A 22,565-nucleotide genomic window follows, 5' to 3' on the forward strand; every position below is an offset into this window, starting at 1 on the left:
ACCCCCTTAATTACATTGGCACAGGCCCCTTTGAGAGACCCCCTCCAGTTTTTTCATCCCACTTAATGCCCCGCCTACACGAGATACTCAGTTGTGTTTCTTACTGAGACTCAATTAGCTGTCAATTAGAACAGTTTTTGCAAACAGATACAACACATCAAATTTCCAGCATGTGCCTAGAGAAGATCAGATACTCTGGCAGATACCATCAATAAAATTCTGTACAAATTGTAGTACACTACTAAACTTACATCAGAGAAAGGGATGCGGGAAATTTGAAAAAGAGTGCACCAAAAGTTCCCATTTTCACATAAAGCATGGGGGCAGAAAGCCTATTCATACCAAACTTAGCAAAAGTAATACACACACAATAATTTCTACATCACTCTAATTTTCTAAACCTATACAACCATTTTTCTTGAAAAGTCTGTTCTTGTTCCATACCCCACTGATGTAAAAGCCTGTAAACAGCATACATGATGACATAGCCTGACAGATCTATTATAGTGTAACAAGAACAGGAATTCTGCACTGGCTTACTGGGAATTTCCAGCCCAGTTACCGGATGCTATAGATCAAGCACAGCCACATTACACAGACAGTCATACCACGAGGTGGGCAAGGCGTGTACCAGGTAAATCTACAAGCTAAATGAAACAATCAGGAGAGTTTGAAGAACTACAGCTTTAACTTTCTGTCAAAGATCCTCTTCCAAGCCCGGGTCATGAAGGCCCATTGCTACCTTCCTTTGTGAAGACTTTGTGTTATTTAACAGCTTTTTATCTGATGGTCGAATATCCACACCCTGAACCCCATCGTGAGACCCCATTCTAAGGAAATCCTCGTTGAAACCAGACAAGTTACGCAACATTGGGCACAGTTCCTCCTCGTCTACCCGCTATTACACTTTTCTCCCCTCCCTCCTACGAATTCTTGCAACATTGTTTATGTGTACTGTACCTTACTATGTTCTTGTAACTGATGTAACTTTAAACGCAATAATCGTAAATGTAAATCGCTCTGATACCCTCTTTGGTCAAGTTTGCGCTATATAAAACTTCATAAATAAATAAACTATAACCAATATCTATGCTTCCATGCCAAGGGTGGGTGCTAGTAATGGTTTAGTCACAACTACAGGACCTTGAAACAGGAATACCTCATTTAACACTTATTTGGTGGGCTTCAGAGCAGACTATTGCACAGAGCTAGTTATTTTAGCAGTGCTGAATTTTCTACAGAAAAACGTAGATAGCGTGGGGTCGGCCCTAATATTGTTAGGGGTAAACATCGTTTACCACGAAGTTTTTACAACTCGGTACCTTTAGCACGCATCCCTTACAACGCAAGTCGTTACCACGACTTGCGCTGGAGGGCGCTAAAGGATTAAAAATAGTAAATTTACTATCCAAACACCTTCCCTAGGGTCCACGGGGACTGGTGTTAGAATAGTAAATTATACTATTCGAAATCCGCGGCCCCCAACGCAAGTCGTGGTAACGACTTGCGTTGTAAGGGATGCGTGGTAAAGGGATGCATTGTGACGGTACGCGTTGTACCGTCATACATCCATTGTTAGGTGTTTCTGCAGCCTTTGACACCATCAAGCACACCACCCTTGACAATAGCCAGGTAGCGCTGGATTTGCTGGCCCAGTTATAAATGGCTTAAAATAATTTGTGGGGGGTGGGTCTCAGACACGTTTTATGTGGCGTCCCCAAGGAGCTGATTTTATCGCCCTTCCTTGACAGGAGACTCCTTGTTGTGGAGGCTGAAATCTGTTACTCCACTAATTTGAGGGGTGTCCACAGTCTCTGTAAGCAAAGCAGAAACCTACAACAAAGGCATTTAGGAAGACTGCCTCTCAGTCATGAAACGATACAACTATACAAAATAAAGTTGCTCATCACCTGTTGAGGAATATTGACATAGGAGAAAGTTGATTAGCCCTCTGACCCAGCTAAATCAGCGTGTAACCTAGGCATTCACCCGGAGTCAGATTTATTTCTTGAAACTGAGGTCTCTAAAATGGGGAACACCTGTTTTGTTTAACTAATGAGCCATAAAAATGTGCTCTCACTTATTGACGCCAAACAGAAGCCGATGGGGATAAGAATCCTGGTTTAATCCCTTTTAGACTACTGAAACGAAAAATAGCAGGCACCACCCATCTCCTGCAGTTTGTCGAGAACATGCAATAAGACCGTTCAGTGAACTGACGAAAACATATTACTGTATTGTATTTGAATTTATATAGCACTTACTACCCCGGACGAGCCGTCGATGCACTTTTTCGGCGAGTAGCGAGCTACTATATCACTCCTTAGAATTTTGGACTGACTTCCAGTACAGAAAAAGAACTCCTTTAAGGCCATGACCATAGTTTATAAGGCTATTCATACTGGTGTGCAGGAATGCTGGGTAAACATCCCAAGTCACTATCTCTAACAGCCCTTCAATGTCTCCTGCACATCCCAAAGACTAGGGTGTTACCTAACAGCACCTCTGCTTTTTCTGTAAACACACAGAAATGGAACTCTTTCCTCCAAGATTTGGGATCTTGAACCCAACATTTTTATTCTACAGGAAGCAGTCTGAAATCATTCTTTTTAATCAGTAAAACCCTGGTCTTTATTCTTTCTATTCTTAAAGTGTATTCCTTTTTTTATTGTTTTATTTTGTCCTGAGAAGTTTTAGATATGTGTCACCTGACAGCAGGCGCGCAACGCCCATTGGACTCACAGGGCTTCAGCCCCCCCCCCCCCCCGTTGTTGTGGCAGCCCGGGATGAGACAACTTCCCGGGCACACACACAGCCGCACCCGAGCACTTTACAGGTCTTTAAAAGACCATTAGCATGTTAATCAGGCATTGTTGTTGTTTTACCCCTTCTAAGAGCCCCTGCAGCTCCACGCCGCCTAAGCTTTAAGCTTCAACCCCCCCACCCCGAAAAAGTTTCTTAGCCCCCCCTAAATTTGGCTCTAGTTGCGCCTCTGCCTGACAGCGCCATGAAGCTTTTACGACCTAAATAAGCAATATAATAAAGCTTAAAAATCGCTGCAACGCACAGCTTGAGTTGTTATTTGAAACTTGCATTGCCAACTCCATGCCACCGAACTAGAAACAAGCAATTCACATCTGATATTGAAACTAACAGAAAGAGGCAGTGTCTAGTGGCCAAATAAAACTTGCACAGGTGAAAATTGACCAGATGAAATCTAAGATTTGTAGAAACAGGCAGTGCTTACATGCCCCTCAGCAGCCATTGTTGAGATGGGCAGAAAGTGTAAATTACAAAGCAGAAGGCAGGACAAAAACAATAGAGGCGGAGAAACTAGATGTTGCCTGCCTACAATAATACTAAGAATGCTATTGTTAGGTTACTTCTTCTGTTCACACTTGAGACTTCATGTCTGTGGATAAAGAATTATTTCAGCAGAAAAAAACCCGGGCCGGGAAGGTAAAGTCGGACCCTACGGGGCCTGGGTAAAACGCTGTCCGAAGGTGGGAGACCATCCCGCCGCCCCTCCCCATTTGCATGCCGGCTTACCCGGCGGGGACCAGGATTGTTCCCTAAAAAACAAGTTGGGCCCACCCCCCAATCAGGGGTGAACTAGTTAGGGAGAGGGGGGGATACATTAACCCCCCCCTCGCAAAAGGGAGAATATAGCAGTAATAAGGAAAACCCTGGAAGCAATGGGTCTACCTGAGAACGAGTATAGCTCCCACTCATTCAGAATAGGTGCAGCCACCACAGCAGCAGGGCTAGGATTGAAAAGCGGGCTTATCTAAGGGATAGGGCGCTGGGCTTCCAGTGTGTTTAAGCGTTATATACACCCGACAGTGTACTAAGTCCAAATTATCCCGCCCCGCGCCTAGGTCCGAACAATCTGAGAACGAAGGTGTGGATCATGGGGCACTCCTATGTGACGCTGGCTCAAAAACTGTGTGGCGTCCAGACGCGAATTCGGTGGGATATGGCTGCACAACTGCAAAATAGAATTGAAGGGTCGCCTGGGAATGAAAAGGGACCAACTGCTACCCGCGGTACGAGAAGCACTAAAGCAAGGTGGCAAACCAGACGCGGCGGTGGTCCACCTGGGAGGGAATGACTTGGCAGCTTTGGGAAGGCGGGCACTGCAAGAGCACATGCAGAAAAACCTCTCAGCCTTGGCACACCTGATCCGCCCCGCAGAACTAATTTTTTCGGAAATCATAGTGCGGAAGGCCTGGCAGGGCAGTGGACTTAGGGGAAGTGGAAAACTACAGACGGAAACTTAATATCACCATGGGAAACGTCTGTAAGGCCAATGGATGGGGCTTCGTGATACACGGTTTCATAAACTTGAGGTCTCCGGGGTATCACCTGGAAGATGGGGTACACCTCATGGGGGTAGGAAATGACATGTTCCTACTGAACATGGTGGGGGTACTGGAACAGATGGGTTTCAACTAAGAGAGAAAGGAGAGGCCAGGGTAGGTGGGAGCTCCCTCCAATCCAGAAACCATAGGTAGTGTGGCGGAACAAAAACAAGAAAGGTAGTTGAAAGATACAACTTACTAGAAGGTAGGCTCTCACAGTGTCCTTGGGATGCCTCACGGCAGGGGCACTGAGGGAGCCAAGGGGCGGCTTGCTGCCATACAAAGAGTAGATGTGATGCTCCCGCAGGACCCTTGGGATCACGGCAGGGGTACCGAGGGAGAAGATGGAAAGGACTCAGCCTCAGGAAAGGTAGAGTAGATGCTCAAGTAAGATCCTTGGAATACCACACGGCAGGGACCCCTGGGAGAAGGGAGGGCACACGAAAGGGTTACAGGACAAGCGGGACTCACTTGCAGCCCGGGTAGGTCCAGACGAACACCCTCCAAGTCGGAAGCAAGCTGAAGCTTAGACCTGTGAATCAGAAGCCCAGAAAATGGGCCCCTCCCCTCCCAGGAAATTGAGGAGTCTGGGTCCTTAATGCAAGAGAGAGATTAATGACCAGTAGATGAAAACAAATAACATGGACAATAAATGAACTGTTCAAATGTATAAAGTTATGTTGATGAATAAACTGTGACCTTTTCAGGCACCGAAGCACCTTGTCAGTGGTGATTTAAGGTAAAAGAGCGCAGGTGGTTGAAATGGTTAAGGAGGGTGGGACGGGGCAATTTGCCGTCTGAAGGGGGTTAAAACCCAGTCCAGGAAGGCGAAGCCGGACCCGACGGGGGCCCTGGTAAAACGCCATCCGAAGGCGGAGGTCATCCCTCTGCCCCTCCCCATTTGCATGCCAGCTAGGCCAGCGGGGGTCAGTATTGGTCCCTAAAAAATAAGTCGCCCCCCCCCCCAAATCAGGGGGCAAACTAGTTAGGGCAAAGGTGAGATAAAAGAGGGGCAACAGCCCGAAGTAAGCACATTCACCCCCCCCTCGCAAAAGGGAGAAGAAGGATCCCACCCACCCACACCTAAAAGACGGGTGTCGCAGCCGCAAGGGTAAGGGGGAAGCGGAGCAAACACAAGAAAGGCAGTAAAAAGAGAAAACTTACTAGAAGGTAGATGGAAGGCTCTAACAGTGTCCTTGGGATGCCTCACGGCAGGGGCACTGAGGGAGCTAAGGGGTGGCATGCCGCCATAGAAAGAATAGATGTGATGCTCCCGCAGGACCCTTGGGATGCCTCACGGCATTGACCCCCAGGAAGAAGATGGCAAGGACTCAGCCTCAGGAAAGTTAGAGTAGATGTAAAAGTAAGGTCCTTGGGATGCCACACAGCAGGGACCCCCGGGAGAAGGGAGGGCCCACGAAAGGTTAACAGGGCTAGCGAGACACCACTTGCAGCCCATGCAGGTCGAGATGGACACCCTCCAAGTCGGTAGCAAGCTGAAACCTAGACCCATGAATCGAAAGCTTAGAAAAGGGACCCCTACTCTCCAGGAAATTGAGGAGGCTGGATCCATAATGCAAAAGAAAGAGATTAATGACCAGAAGATGAAAATAGATAACATGGACAATAAATGTTGATATGACCATGAACGGTTGAAATGTATAAAGTTATGTTGATGAATAAATTGCGACCTTTTCAGGCACCAAAGCACGTTGTCAGTGGTGATTTAAGGTAAAAGAGCGCAGGTGGTTGAAACGGTTAAGGTGGGCGGGCGTGGCAACTCTCCGTCTGGAGGGGGTTGAAACCCGGGCCGGGAAGGCGAAGCCGGACTTGATGGAGGCCCGGGTAACACGCCTTCCAAAAGCGGGAGGCCATCCTCCCACCCCTCCCCATTTGCATGCCGGCTAGGCCCTCAGGGGCCAGGATTGGTCCCTAAAAAACTAGTCGGCCCCCCTTAATCAGGGGATGAAATAGTTAGGGTGAGGGGGGATAAAAGAGGGGCAAAGGCCCGAAGTAAGCACATTCCCCCCTCCTCGCAAAAGGGAGATGAAGGATCCCCCCCACCAAAAACTAAAAGACTGGCGTTGCAGCCATAAGAGTAAAGGCGAAGTGGAACAAATACAAGAAAGGTAATAAAAAGAGAAAACTTACTAGAAGGTAGATGGAAGGCTCTCACAGTGTCCTTGGGATGCATCATGGCATGGGCACTGAGGGAGCCAATGGGAGGTGTGTCGCCATAGAAAGAGTAGATGTGATGCTCCCGCAGGACCCTTGGGATGCCTCACGGCAGGGGTACCGAGGGAGAAGATGGCAAAGACTCAGCCTCAGGAAAGGTAGAGTAGATGCTCAAGTAAGGTCCTTGGGATACCACACGGCAGGGACCCCTGGGAGAAGGGAGTGCCCATGAAAGGGTTACAGGGCGAGCGGGACGGCACTTGCAGCCCGGGCAGGTCAAGACGGACACCCTCCAAGTCGGTAGCATAAACCTGTGAATCGGAAGCCCAGAAAATGGGCCCCTCCCAGGAAATTTAGGAGGCTGGGTCCATAATGCAAGAGAAAGAGATTAATGACCAGTAGATGAAAATAGATAACATGGACAATAAATGTTGAGATGACCATGAACGGTTGAAATGTATAAAGTTATGTTGATGAATAAACTGCGACCTTTTCAGGCACCAAAGCACATTGTCAGTGGTGATTAAGGTAAAAGAGCGCAGGTGGTTAAAACGGTAAAGGTGAGCGGGCGACTTGCCGTCTGGAGGGGGTTAGGTTTTTCATACGTTCCTTTATAATTATAGGACATAAAGTACCTAAACTTTGAGAGTTAAAATGAGAACATTCTGCCAAACACAACTGAAAAGGCTTTCATGACAGAGACTTTCTCTGCTCTTGACAGCACTTCAAGACCAGATGGAAAATGGGGCATAATGAGCAGGCAAAGGGTGCCCCAAAGAGGTCTCTTTAGAATCCTGAGGGTGACCAGTTTGAGAGGCTAGGACAGGGTGAGGTAAACATATGTTTTGACATGAGACTACCCTATAATTTCCAAAAGTGCATGTTGTATGAATTGGCGAGCCATATCTAGTGTGTGATGCGACCATGCCCCTTTCCAAAGGACGAGAAGAGGACGTTCATAATCATGTCACAGAACAGGAGGTCCCAGCAAATACAACATAACTAGTTCTTGATGAAGTTATTAAAGAAATAAAGGTGAGAGGCTAGTGGAAAGATTTACACAAAATGTATGTCATGGGATACAGAACCAGGCCTTGCTTGAGAGAGAAAGGTGTGTGTGTGATGTGCTGGGCACTCTGGGCATTCCTGGGGTATAGCTGCAGATGGAACAACAGGAGCAGGAACACAACTGAAAAGAGGTTGTGCATCCCGCACCAGAGGCGTGGTTAAGGTGTCCTTCTGTTGAAACGAGCCTGTCAGGGCCAACATTTTTGTGCACCAAGCCTAGACTGAGGATCAAGGGGCAGGGAGCACACTCCTGCATCAACAAGCATTGCAAAAACATTCTCAGTCCTTCGGTGACTTGTATGTGGGGGGGGTCTGTCTCGTCCAAAACCGAGTGACAAGTAGAAAAGAAAGCGCAAGACATCCAGGACTCAGTAACAAGTAAGAATAGAGATTGTGGCTCAGTTTCAAGCCCATTCAGGAAGTCCGCGCCGCGGTGTGATGGTCCTGGAGACATGAAGCAGGCAGGATTAGGACCCGCATCGAGGGGGAGCCCCCCGCGCCCGAGCACCCTACACACACTTCCCTTCTTTTAACCTGGATGAGTAGCCATTTGTTGCCTTACAAACATTCGCCAGATATACAAGTCGCTTGCATGCTTCTCATGACAACCATGGGTGGAGGGGGGTTGTGGGCTTGTACACGAAAGGAATATGAACTGCAGCCACAGGAGCTTCGGCGATGAAAGATCGACCAGGTAATTTTACATGACTGCTGGGATGAATAATTTACATTTCAGGGGCTCATTCACAGCTGGATATTTTGATCAGGCGTTCTTTTTCTTTATTTTGTTACTGGTATGCACACAAAATGCAAACCGAGCCCAGGGAGGTGGGGTGGTGGAGTGGAGTACTCAGTAAAGGGGAGCTTCTTATGAAAAGAGGCGGGAGGGATAAGGGCTGAAGATGGCGAAGAGAAGCACCTCGAGGTCTTACATGCAGTGCTGTGAGGGAAGGGAAGAGTCTTCGGAACAAGGGGAGACCCTTCCGAAGTCTGCAAGAAGATAACCAGAAGGCCGGGTTTCAGGAACCTTCTTTGGGAGCAGCCTGGCTTGTATTTTATTTCTATTTTATGTGAACGTATTAAAGAAGAATATTTTTTTTTATATATTCAACATCAGTAAAAAATATTATCCAAAGAAGCCGCGGCCTGTGCAGGTAACAGAGGTGAGCCGGGTGAGGGGGGAGGACGGGTTTTGGGGACGGGATTCAGCAGACGAGGAGGGAAAATGTAATAAATAGTTAATATTCCCTCGTCTTTGTAAGGATAGATGAGTGAAAGGGAGGAAGCATTGATGGATGGATGAGTGAAAGGGTGAATGGATGAATGAGTTAAAGGATGGTTGAGTGGATGAATGGATGGAAGTAGTAATGGATGAGTGGATGTATGAGTGAAAGGATGGATGTATGAGTGAAAGGGGGATATCTGTATGGCTGGATGAAAGAGTGGATGGATGGAAGAGTGAAAGTGTGGATGGATAGATGAGTGAGTGAAAGGACGTATGATTGGAAGGGTAACTGGATGGATGGATGAGTTGCTGGATGGATCGAATGGTGGATAGATGAATGAAAGTATTAACGGCTGAGTGAAAGGGGATGAATGAATGAAGTGAAAGGATGAATGAATGAGTGAACGGGTGGACGGTTGACCAAAAGGATGGATGGATAAATAGATGGATAAGTGAAAGGATGGATGAATTAGTGAAAGGATAGATATGTTTGATGGATAGGTTTGAAGATAGATGGATAAGTTTGGATATGGATGGGCGGATGGATGGATGGATGAATTGGTGGCAGACTCAATGTTGGATGGAAGACTAAATGGATGACAGAATGTAAACGTGAAATGGTGATTATCAGCAGTAGATGGAAGGATTAAAAGATGAATGGATAGATGATTGGATGGAAGAGACAAGCAAGCTCTTCTAATGGGGCTTTTGATGACTCGCTCCGCTTGATTGGTGCCATAAGAGCTATGGTTCAAAGTGAGGGGGATTTTCATTTTCTGGCTAGTCTCTTGCATTGAACAACCCTAATTTTTGGGAACCCATCCTCAGGTTTTGAGTTTAAAGGCCCTGGCTTATGTTGTGCGTACAACGCAAGGACAGTTTGATTGTTTTAGTCTCCCGGAACGCTTACACTCGTGTTTGGCTTCCTCTTGCCTGGTTTCCATCTATCCCAGTACATTGTCCTCTACCCTCTTTTGGAATTGACCCTTTATATCAATATCTGTTCATTCAATGCATTACACGTTTGTTGATTACGGCATAGGTACTCTAGACACACCCTTGAAAAAAAAGCCAACACTTAAGCTAACACATTTACCTACAGCCGTTGTTTCAATGCTAACAAACCCCACTCTGATTAGAGGGACTCAATAGGGGATGGCCTATGAACGCTTATGAGCCAGCAACAAAAGCCAGATCCTACTAGGGTTTGAAATTCTCTATGTTCTTAGCAGTCGTGGCTCGCATTTCTCGTGGGTGGGGGAGGTGCCGCAGGTGGGGTTAATTTACTTACCTCAAAGGGTCCCGTGTTTTCCTGCTGCTTCAGGAGAACAAGAAGCAGCCATCCTCCCTCCCCTCCCCTAAGCCAATCACAATGCTGCAATGGCAGTGCTGTGATTGGTGCGGAAGGCACCCAGCCGGGTGCCTGTAGTGAGGCCATTTTCTCTATGTAGGCTGAAGCCTACATAGAGAAAATGGAGAGTGCGCATGACTGGTTTGGTCGTCAGGGCCCACAGCATTGGGCAAGTCACTCCTCCCTGACCCACCCGCCCCAACCAGGCATTCCATTTTAAAATACCATTTTATGTTTCTGCATCTCGCGCTGCGAGAAAGCAGTGAGGCAACGCTCCTCCGCCCTAATGGAGGAGCCGCCCCTGGTTCTTAGAGAGAGACTATCGGGTCTACACTACGAGGGGAAGGGCCATTGTTTTAGTTTCAGGCAGGATTTAAGCAAGGTGTTTGTGTTCAGCGTGATAGCCCTTAAGGGCAGTATTCTGCAGACTAGTCGTCTGGCCAATGATGACCATCCATCTGCTCACTAATTGGGGTGTTCAACATGGGTACAGAAATGCAGGACCCAGAACAGATTTTAAATTTAGCAACATAAAATACATCAGCATACAACTATTCTAAACCGAAATCATTCACGCAGTTGGTGGTTATAATGAAAATATGGCATAGACCTATCCCTCCTGCACCTGGACTGTCAAAATGCTCTGAAAAAAGTAACTAACTGCTTTCGAGGATATATGAGCTGAAGCACCTGCACGATTTTACATGCTGCATTTTGATTATTGTACACATCATGTTCAACACTCAATGTTTAGAATGATCATGTAATCCTGGCATTGGTACCCTTTTTCACAGACACTCCTTCATTGTCCGTACGCCAGGAGCTCTCTCTATATATGGCATCTCGGCTGCCTCAAGGTGTTGAGCCAAAAACCAGGTGAAGCATTCTGCAGGGGAGCCCAGCACTGCACTTCTTTTTGACACTCCTCCAGGACAGGGCCGGACTGAGAACCAAAACCAGCCCTGGCAAAGTGCTCGGCCGGCCCCTGTGGGTGCAACCGAGCTCTTTGCCAGGGTCGGTTTTCGACCGATTTTGTTACAGGGCCGATTTTGCTGCAAAAACGGCCCTGTAACAAAAACGCCCCCCAGGGCCCAAAACCGGCCCCCACCCTTGCTGCGCACCAGGGGATTGCCCGGTGCCCGCAACGGCCAGTCCGGCCATGCTCCAGGATTATCTGCATGTGTTTAAAACACAGTACTTGTCAAACTAAGTAAGGGACACAGCTTGTACATTTCTAATCTATTCAACCAGAATTTTTTTTTTCAATCCAGAAAAAGTATATAGGAATGTTTACCTTGGATCATCTTTTTAGTCCTGCACTTAGGGCTTTAAGTGGGCCGGGTCTCACCGGGTCTGCGCACCGTCAGTTTTTTATAGGGAACCTCGAAACGGGTCTCTATCGGGCTCTGTTTTGTGCCATGGAGCAGGTTCTCCGTTTTTTCCAGACTGCAGTGACAGCAGGCACATCCATGTGCGCGCGCTCACACTGCTCACTTCTCACTACTGGGGAAGTTAGGGCATGACGAAATGCCAGGTGAAGGTTGTAGGGGAAGGGAAATCCTTTAAAGCGGGTCATATTCTCTCTGGATTTCCCTTCTCTGTCAAACTCGGGAGCAGCAACATTGTCGTGGTGTCACCAGGGCTTTAAGTGGAAGCTTTTCAATATTCTGTACAAGCCATAGTTGCTGCTTATTTATCTTATGCAACTATCAACCATTAACAAAGCCATTAGTCCTGACTTGTAGGTATGATGTTACTTGTTTTATCATATCTGGGTGCAATGGCAGAAACAGCAAATTACAAGTCGGGTGGCACAGTATGCTAAGCACAGATTTTTACCTTGTGTGTTTTTAAGTCACGCCCTAATTACATTGGCCATGCCCCCTTGAGAGACCCCGCCCCCCAGTTTTTTCATCCCACTTAAAGCCCTGCCTACACTACAACCCTACAAGGGAAATGCGCGTGCAATTGAAAGTAGAAATGACAGTCTATGGCACCACTCCCCAAACATGCAGCCTGAGGAAGGCGTGGCCTACCTGAGCGTGAAGTGCTCGACGCTGGAGTTGGAGGCCAGGAACAGGATGACGCTCAGGACCTCGCCGGGCTTCAGAGGCCGGTCGGGCAGGCGGATGTAGACGTTGCTGTCCAGCCGCTGCTCCTGCATGGCCTGCATGGGGGGCGGCTGGTAGAGGCTGATGCTGCCGATCCGCAGCAGCGGGTGCTGCGTGGGGCCCTCGGGCCGGGCCGCCGAGCCCCTGCGCGTGGCGGGCTCGCTCCCGCACTCTCCTGCTGAATCTGGGGTGTGCAGCGTGTAGAAGAGCTCGGCCTGCTGGCTCTCGGCGCTGCCGTCCAGGCTCTCTGGAGACTTCCTCCGGCCCATGGGGATGGCGCCGGGTCCGAACCAGGTGTGCGGCAGCTCCATCTGCACCAGGCACGTGGCCAGGCTCCCGCGCAGCCGGCACGAGCTCTTGATCTCGCGGACGTCGCGGAAGGCGTGCAGCTGCACGCAGGGCAGGCGGTCCACCACTCCGAAGTCATCCCAGTCCCGGCCCGCCACATAGAAGAGGACCTGCGCCACGGGCTGCGTGGAGGGCACGCGCTGTTGGATGATGAAGGCCCGCACCTTCCAGTTCACGGTCAGGCGCTCGGGGATCTCCAGGGTGCTGGAGGGCTGCAGCAACTCCCGGGGCAGCACCTGGCCCGTGCTGAAGGGCCCTAATGACACGTTAAGGACCGGCAGCTCCTTGGTCTGGAAGACCACGAATGGCTCGGAGCGCTGCAAGGTCCCGCTGCTGCTGTTCCATGGCAGAGTCGGCTGGGGCTCCTTCAGGAAGAAGGCCAGGCGGGTGTTGGACAGACGGTAGCTCACGGGCAGAAGGACTACTGGAGAGGGCATCGTGGCAGTCGGCTGAACGGATCCCGTGGGCAGCACCTTGGCATAACCTGGAAGAGACAGAAAGAAGGCTCTGTAAAACAGTACACCAGTGCAATCTTTTCAACAATAGAGACGCTGCAAGTCAACATTGTACATCATAGCATGCAACGATTGAGACTGCAAGTGATTGAGACCCTACAATCCCACATCCTAGAACATAATATACAAAGATTGAGACTACAATTTAATAATCTGATAGTGCACGCTGCTCAACAATGGAGAGCCTACAATCCCACATCCTAGAACATAATATGCAAAGATTGAGACTACAATTTAATAATCTGATAGTGCACGCTGCTCAACAATGGAGAGCCTACAATCCCACATCCTAGAACATAATATGCAAAGATTGAGACTGCAATTTAATAATCTGATAGTGCACTCTGCTCAACAATGGAGAGCCTACAATCCCACATCCTAGAACATAATATGCAAAGATTGAGAGTGCAATTTAATAATCTGATAGTGCACGCTGCTCAACAATGGAGACCCTAGAATTCCACTTTCTAGAACACAATACGCGACAGTTGAGACTACAGATGAAAAATCGGACAGTGCACTCTGTTCAACAATGGAGACTTTACAATCAACCATTCTAGAACGTAACATGTAACAATTGAGACTCCAAATGAATAATCTGACAGCGAGCTTTATTCATCAATGGAGATTCCACAATCCAACTTTCTAGAACATGACATAAAACAATGAAGATTGTAAATTAAATCTAACAGAAGACTGCAATCAACAATCGATACTCTATAATTCAACATTCTATAACATGATATAAAACAAATTAGATGAATCCCTCTCATAACGAATTCTGAAAAAAACAGCCGGCTAGAAGACTACATGTAATAAAGGAGACTCCATTGCAATGGCCACGGCCATCGTAAAAGTCTAGTATTACAAAGACTTTGATTCACAGCGAAGGGGTTCACTGTGGAGCACCCCTGGGTGCTTACCATATTCTGAACCTGGCCAGTTAGGGAAATTCCTGACTCCTGGGACTCCTGAGAAAGCAAGTAACAACCAGGGTCAAACTGCAACACAAAATTGTCCCAGTCCCAAAATAAAAGTGGCCCCCATTAGTGAATCAGAAAGCTAAAAAAATACTGGGACTTATTTTACAAATAGGTGCAGTTTTGAACTTCTTCGAAAGAGGCGCTGCACAGGTGTGTTACAATGTGCTGAAGAATACATGGTTTGAACTTGCTGCAGGCAATTCTTGTGGTAATATTCGAGAAATCAACAGTGAAGCTCAGCCCAGCAGACCATAAAACAGGCCCACAAACCACCAAAAAAACAGCCCACAGGCTGACCAGCCAGACTAGTCCTCTGGTGCTGCCAAATTGCGCAGTAGGCCAGTCCAACCCTGGCCACATCATATATAAAACTGCATTAACATGACCCGTAAACCCCTTCCATCCAGAGCTCTGCTACTCACACCTGTCTTTGCACTATACATGGACCCCTCACTTGGAATGGAGCAATTAGAGCTCTGCTTGGCAGGCCCTCTGTTCTTTAATAGGACGGTTTGAGCACTGCTTGTCAGAGTTCCCATACTTTGGGGCAGTTTGAGCACTCCTTGGCAGAGTTCCCATATTCTGAATGGGACAGTTTGAGAACTTATTCCCCGAGTTTTCATACTTTGATGGGGGGCAGTTTGAATGGGGCAGGCCAGTTCCCATACTTTAAACGAGGCAGCTTGAACACCAGAGTTATCCTACTTTGCATGGGACAGTTTGAGCACTCCTTGGCACAGTTCCCATACTTTGAACAAATGTGGATTTATTATTATTATTTGATAACCTCTTACCAGAGTTTCTATACTATGAATGAGGCAGTTTTAGAACTTCTTACCAGAGCTCCCATACTTTGAATGGGGCAGCTTGAGCACTCCTTGGCAACCCCCGGACAGCGCTTCACTCGCTCGCCCATACCTCAAGGCCAGATTGGCTCTCCCTGCCCTACTTACCCTGCCAAGATCAGCTCTCGCCTTTCCACGGACCTCACGTCTCCGGACTATTCCTGCTTAGACTCCTAATCCCTGCCATCAAGCAGTTGTGATACCGAAGATCTGATTTCGGACGCTACCGTCACCCTGCACCGGGACGTCCCCCGAGACTTCCCTACAGATCCCCTACCCACAGAACTCCTCTTTTGCCATCAACCAGTTGCTAGACGCACTGCATCCAGCCCCTTAGTCCTGATGATGATCCTAACTCTCATGGATCGAAACGACGTCAACTTCCCAGCAAGATACTAGGCGCCCCTCACGTAGTGATTCTCAAAAAAATGGAAAACAAAAACTGAATTGTTTGAAAACCACTCTGTTTTTACTCACTGTATATAATTCTCACAACACACTTTGCGCCGTCCACACAGCTCTCACTGTCACTCGTGTCGCCGTAGTGCCACTCACCTTTGCACTCGTGCACCTTGTACAACTTTGGGCTGTCACCTGATATTTATTAATTGCAGTGCTGATATTAACTGTAATTACAACTGCCCTATATTTCTTGAAATGTTGATAAAAATGATGCCTTGAGCACACATTTAAATCAAATTGAGTCTCCTTGTTCTTCCTCCTTGATGGATAATGCTGTATAGATATCCTTCATAATTGTCTACAAATAATACCAGTTGGGATACAGTTTATTATATATAACATACTATGAATGGGGCAGTTAGATAAACTTCTTATCAGATTCCCCATATTATGAATGGGGCAGATTGAGCACTCCTTTGTGGACTGCCCATCCTTTGAATGGGTCAGTTTGAGCACTCTTGGGCAGAGTTCCCATCCTTTGAACGGGAAGTTTGATAACCTCGTACCAGAGTTTCTGTACTATGAATGAGGCAGTTTTAGAACTTCTTACCAGAGTTCATATCCTTTGAATGGGTCAGTTTGAGCACTCCTTGGCAGAGTTCCCATACTTTGAATGAGGCAGCATTGATACTCATAATGGGACATCCATCCACGAAATTGTTAGCAGGAAGCACACGCTACGGAATTGAGCGCCTGGCCCTTTCATGTGGTTACCGGCACACACAGCACCTGGTCCCAGCCATGGCTCAGCCCGCTCCTCTCGCGAGCACTTATACGCGAGTCCATTAGTAACACCAGCGCAAGGGAAAGTTTGACCTCCTGGCCCAGGGACGCGTCCGTCGATATGCGGCATTTATTCCTGCATGAGAAACTGCGTCCAACCACTGGAAGTTGTTGACGGCACGTCCCTGTGCCAGGCATCCTGCCAGCAGGCTGCTGCCTGGGTGGAGGAACCCTGCTGGCCTGCAGAGGGCAGCCAGGAGGGCATCAGAATAATGACGGAGAGCAGGGGCTGCACATGACGTCAGCCTCTTAGGACTGCAGCCAAAGAGTAGCGGTTGGAATGCATCAAATTAGTTTTTGCTTAGTGCTAACACAGGCTTTCGACTGCTTCTGAGTGCTCATTCCGTAGCGAGGGGTTAACCATTGGGGAAGAAGTATGAACGACTAGGAAGGTGAAGATCTCGGTCAGTGCACAAGTCGTAAAAAAAAAGTGGGGGGACGTTGTCACCGGAAGTGACGTCACGACAGGAAGTGATGTCACCAAAGGTGCCAAGCTCCTCGTCCCAGAGAGGCCAAAGAGTGAAGTCCAGCTGTTTGGCAGGGGGGACAGCGTCCCCCCAGTAAAATAAGTTGGGGGACGCCGTCCACCCGCGTGGTACCCCAACTCGAGCCCTGATCCCGGTAGAGTAAAGACTAGGGTGACCAACAGTCCGTACATTTCATGGACTGTCTGTTATTTCGTTGTCTAGTCCGTTGTCCGTAATCATTCTTTTTACGGACGCCATTTGTCCGTAATTCTGGGGTTTGCAGGAATCTGCGATGCCCCCTGTGAGAAGCCCCTGGAGTTTTACAGCACTCTCTGTTGGGGGCCAGCCTCGCGTTTCTTTGAAGTGAAGAAGAGGCTTCAACACCTTGCATACTTGTCAATTAGCCCCATTGTCATTCTGTCTGTGGCGATTCTCTCATACAGAATGACAATGGGCCATGCTGCAGTTACAGCAGGTGGAGCCTCTGTGCCTGCATCCGCCTAGGGCACAGCAGGATTGCGTAACCTTTCGGAGATACGCAGACTTGTAACGTTCTGTCCGGTGTTCAGAAGAATGAACGAATAACAAACCAATTTCAATTTATGTGCCACTGAAACAGGAGCCATATTTTGGGGTTCAAGGTGTACACTTTACTTTGAAATACAGGGCTAATGGCAAAGACTTCTGAGTTCTTTGCCTGCCTGCAATTATAAGACCATCTTAAAAATGTCAATTTAACTCTGGTGATTAATGTATCTCCTTGAGAGATATCTCAGCTTTGAGTAATCCCAGTTTTTTACTCATCATAAAGTAGAGCAGAGGGATCATGTTCCTCTTGCAAAGCACAAAGTGTAACAGCCTGCTCAAATAATTGTTTTTATATCGATAGTTCAATTTTTTTGTTGTATAATAATAAAGATGTATTAGTAAGGACAACCGCAAACCACCATGATATGTTGGAATTAAGCACTTCTGCAGCTGCAGTTTTTTCCTCAAAATTATTGATTTGCCACATAACCAATTATCTGCTGCATAATCTGCAGATTTTAGCGGAAAAAAATAGTTTCTAGCTCAAATGGATCAAATGTCTCTAAAAAAAAGTGGTGAGATGTGTTTACACGCAGTGGAAGGCCCTTCACAAAGGTTAACTGACCATCTTTCCGTTGCTTATTTATGTATTTAGTTGTTAAGATGGTACTGAAGAGGGGAAATATTTGCTAAGATAGTATTACCATGTATAAAAATGAAAAAAGAATGAAGTAATACTATGAAATATATGCTGCATTATGCCAAATAATTTGCATTTACTTGCTGTATAATTTAGTCAACCCTGCTGCATAATTCCAGTGGCCCTGCATATAATGCCTACCAGTATGAAAGGATTGTAACTCCTATACCTTGCAGCTCTCATTGTCTTAAGTAACATTAACTTACACACACATACAAATCATTGTCTCTGAATAATATGTCCGTGATGTAAAGCGCTCTGAACACTCTATATACGGATGAGTAGTACTATAACAGAAATTAAATACCCATGGTAGAGGATGTGTAGAGAAATGAGGAGCACTGTTGAATGGTGGTAGTGAGGGAATCCTTGGAGGAGGCTGTCTTGGGGGGAGGGGCGCCTACAAAGATTGTCACACCAGGGGCTGTATTATGCACAGTGATTGTTTGCGCGGGGCGCACCTTTTAAAAGGTGCAACGGGCGCAATCACAATGCACCCTATTATGATTTATGCGCTTCCCCCAGGGCAGCGCATTCATATGAAAACACAAAGCACCTGTTCCGTGTTTCCCCAGTGCAGGCAGCACCAGCCTGCGCTTTCAAAGGGGTTTAGAGATCCCCTTGCAGGCGGGTGCAGTCAGTGACTGCACCCGCCTGCAAAGGGATGTCTGAGGGATCCATGGGACCCCCTTTAAGCCCTGCAGAGGGCAGCTGTCAGGAGGCGCACTGACACTGCGCCACCTTTTAAATGGTGCACTGTCAGTGCACCTCCTGAGGGCTCCTTTGACTCTGCACCGCGAGTGTAGCATCAAATGAATTCCCTGATTTGCATAGGGCACGCCCCTATGCAAATGAGGGAACACCCTCTGAAGGTGGCGCTGGCGCATTAACTTTTACTAACATTTCATGTAACACAGTGCAGCAAATGAAGCTGCTGCACTTCGTGAAGCGTAAAGAGCAGAACAGCTCCATATTTTCAAAGATATGGGACAGTTCTGCTCTCTCCTAGTTCTGTTGCACTTGTGTCTGCCTAGTGTCAAAATATCATGAACACATAAGTTGTTTGAGCACGAAGAGAAAGCTATCCTTTCAGGCCAGTTCCTATTTGCATGTCAAAGATTAAGTTACAAGGAGTAAGATATTACTCCTCGTTACCCCAGCTTCGGATAGGCACACAATCTTGCCGTAAACCCATCCGTACAAGTCTGTAAATATGGGTTTATATCAAAATACATGGATGGATGGACGGAAACGCCCATGCAGCGCCCATGTAACGCCTACCTGACAGAAGGTAATGCAAGGAAGTGTTGTTTTTTTTGTGTTTTTTTTTACAAAGCCACGCCAATCAGGATTGGCAGCAGTGTGAACTAGAAGAGCTTCCTTAAGCTAGTTATATGTCACCCTCTCGAGACCTAAAAACAACCTTACGATGAGGTGCTTCCAAGAAACACCAATTGGGGAGGATGGTGGAGATATAGCAAGAGGGATCACAACAGGGCACACCGCATTGCAAGGGTGCTTCAGGGCCAAAGAGAACTGCTTTAGGCGACCCACCCTTGGGTTACTATAGGTCCTGCAGAAGTACTCCCAGCAATCACCTTCTTGAAGAGTAAGTTGATTCAAAATACTTTTCTCTTGTTTTCACTGCTTTTTCCCGTTTTTTTGTGTGCCGCCTCCTTGCTTTTCTCTCATTTTCACTACTTTCTCCTTGCTCTTCCCACATTTTTTGTGTGTCTCCTGTAGTAAGCTGTCTCTGTATACGGTATGCCACTAGGTGGTAATATCATGCACAGAGTCCAGGGGTTCCCCAAAAGTGTACAGGGCTCAATGTAAACCCAAAGGTGCTCTATTAGTGGTAGTGTGGGCAAGCAGCCTTAGGCCTAACACGAAGCAGTGTAATAGATTTATTGCACAACTTTGACCGATAATGAACACACAACTTAAAAATGGGATCCACACCAATTTTAGAAAAGTAAGCTTTGTTTGTACTTTATTTTATGACTAAGATCATCGCAATAAGGTAAGTACGTTTTTATTAAAAATACTTTTCACTTTCAAAAGTCGGCACTGTGCAATTTCTGAACAGTTCATGGCTCAGTGGTATGGCAGTGGGGCCACTGGCTGGGTGGTTTGGGGGTGGCCCCTTGGCTCAGTGGTTAGGAAGTGGGACCCTTGGCTCAGTGGTTAAGAAGTGGAACCCCTGGCTCTGTGGATAGGGAGTTGGACATCTGACTCGGTTGTTAGAAAGTGGTGCCCTTGGCTGTATGGTTACTCAGTTGAACCCCTCGGTCAGTGGTTAGTGGCAACATGCTAGCCCATTAGTTTACAAAGTTCCCATTTTGCGAATTATTTTTCGTACCCTCTCACAACTTCGGTTTTACTTTCTTGACATTTTATTTACATTTTTATTCCTTGATCGATTTGAAATCTAGTTTGTGCCAGTTCGCCTGAAGGTTTAATGTATTGTTTCTCTACATCTTTTATGCCAGTTTTACAACTCTAAGCAACCCTCTGATCTTATGCCAGTTTTACAACTCTAAGCAACCCTCTGATCTTGTATCTAGAGGCACCCACCCCAGCCTGAGTGAGGTAGGTTCACTGCCAATGACTATTAGAGTAAAGGTTTAGTCCTCCAATTATATCAGATGCTAGCACCTAGTGACTCATTTGCAGTGACAGTGTGCTTCCTCCAAATACCCTTAAAAAAACAGAAACCCAACGAATGGAGGGATCCAAAGGAGACATGTTTGTTGGAAGGCAGGGGGTGGAGTGAGAGCACCCCCATCGGTCAGTGCCGCTTTCTTAGCTTGTCATCTACTGACTGAGCATCGGGCTGCTCGGATGTATGACGTTACTCCGCATACCGTTACAACTACCTACCATTACAACGCGACCATTACAACGCATACCATTACAACGCATAGCGCTTTGGGGTGCTGGATAGTGGTAAGTATAATTTACTATTCTAACTCCAGTCCCCGTGGACCCTAGGGAAGGTGTTGGATAGTAAATTATACCATTCCCTATCTTATAGCGCCCCCCAGCGCAATGCGTTGTAATGGTATGCGTTATAAAAGTCGCGTTGTAATGGTAGTGCGGAGTAACGAATGCGTTGTAACAGGTGCATACCGGCTGCTCCACTGTGCATAACCACCAGGTCCGTCATCTGAGGCTCAGCACCAGGCTGTTCCACCACGCATAACCACCAAGTCCGTCATCAGAGGCAGAGGCATAACCACCAGGTCTGTCATCTGAGGCTGAGCACCAGGCTGCACCACTGTGCAGGCACCCGATGCTTCCATTAGAAAAATCAACATGGCTGCTGAATGCAACAAAGTCAACTAGGTGACCTCTGCATGCAGAAGGGTAGAGGGTTGGGTGCACCCCCCAGCTGTACTGGAAGCCATTGCTGTGACTATCGACAGGGTAAGTAGTCAGACGTAAGCAATATTCGTCACATCCTTGCCACCTTTCCCACTAACCTATCAATTCACTACTCTACTACCAGACATGGCCAGTAATGTGCTGTCTCCCTGGAACCTTGCCACCTTGAGATTTCCGTCCCAGACCAAGGAACATGCATTGTCCTTATTGGCAGCTGTGTTATGAACTTCTAGGTTTAGCTGTTATAGCAGGCCCTCTTTCTCCAGGAGCATCTGAGTACTAACAAAACTTCTTGCAAGGCGGGGTCTAAGTGAAAATAATATTCTCAGAATAGAGTTAAAGAACACACCATCAAACAACAAAATCAGCTTGTGCACCATAAAAAGCTGAGAAACAAAAAAAAACATCAGGCGCTGTTAACGAGGAGAGATGTGCAGATGTAAACTTCAGACAGAGTGAGAAAATAGCAATCTATAAAACCCAGCACAAATTGGAATTTGGTAGTAACTGAAACCGATGTGAATTCATCTAAAATGCCAAAGGGAATGCCAAAGAAGAGATCTGCTTAAACCAACCTCAAAGAAAGCACCCTGTGGCTGTTTGGCTTGTAGTTTATAAAGCTGGTCTGCCCACCAGAGGATGCTGCCCGAGACAGGGAAGCGGTGCAGACAGTTAACATGCCTCTGTCTGTGAAGAAACGACATTACAAAGAGGCAGATCTCATTAAACAAGAAGCAGACAGTGACGTCTTTACCGGACCACTCTTATCAATAGCCAGAGTAGCGAATACAATAAGGGCTGTATTGGCTTTTGAGAGAATCTGTCTGGGTACATATTCATGACCCACTTAAAGTAATATAGGATGAGGAGAAAAGCAGCCAGCATGACGGGCGAAAGGGAGACTGTTCTTAAAAAACAAGAAAGAAATAAAGACTGTGAGAAATAAAATGTGAAAAACAAACGTTACCGAGCAGCAGTGAGAAAGCTTATTTAAAGAAAAGTCTTCTCTTTTCATAGGAGATTTTGTATTATTGGTGTGGATCGATGTAAAATCTGCTGAGGGCAAAAGTGTCTGGAAAACTCGTTTTAATAAATTGGTCCGAGACTCAGCAGGACAAACAGATATTCACTTGATGGTTCACCGACTGCCTGACTACAATAAAAGACAAATAAATGTATGTGAACTGAATCATCCTGGAGAATTCATCAACCACAGAAAACCACAAAATTCAGGTAAGCTATCTTCAAAAAACGCCACA

General features: G+C 47.0%; 1 protein-coding gene across 1 annotated transcript in view; it reads right to left on the minus strand.

The window, feature by feature from the left end:
- TMEM132E (transmembrane protein 132E) overlaps window positions 1-22,565 on the minus strand; it is a 1,094,917-nt gene that overhangs the window by 372,285 nt on the left and 700,067 nt on the right. The window contains exon 2 of the mRNA XM_078679595.1: window positions 12,217-13,123. Within this exon, the coding sequence (XP_078535721.1) occupies window positions 12,217-13,123 (907 nt within the window). The remainder of the gene's footprint in view (window positions 1-12,216; window positions 13,124-22,565) is intronic.

This window comes from Lissotriton helveticus, chromosome 3_1, assembly GCF_964261635.1.
Source record: "Lissotriton helveticus chromosome 3_1, aLisHel1.1, whole genome shotgun sequence".
NCBI lineage: Eukaryota > Metazoa > Chordata > Amphibia > Caudata > Salamandridae > Lissotriton > Lissotriton helveticus.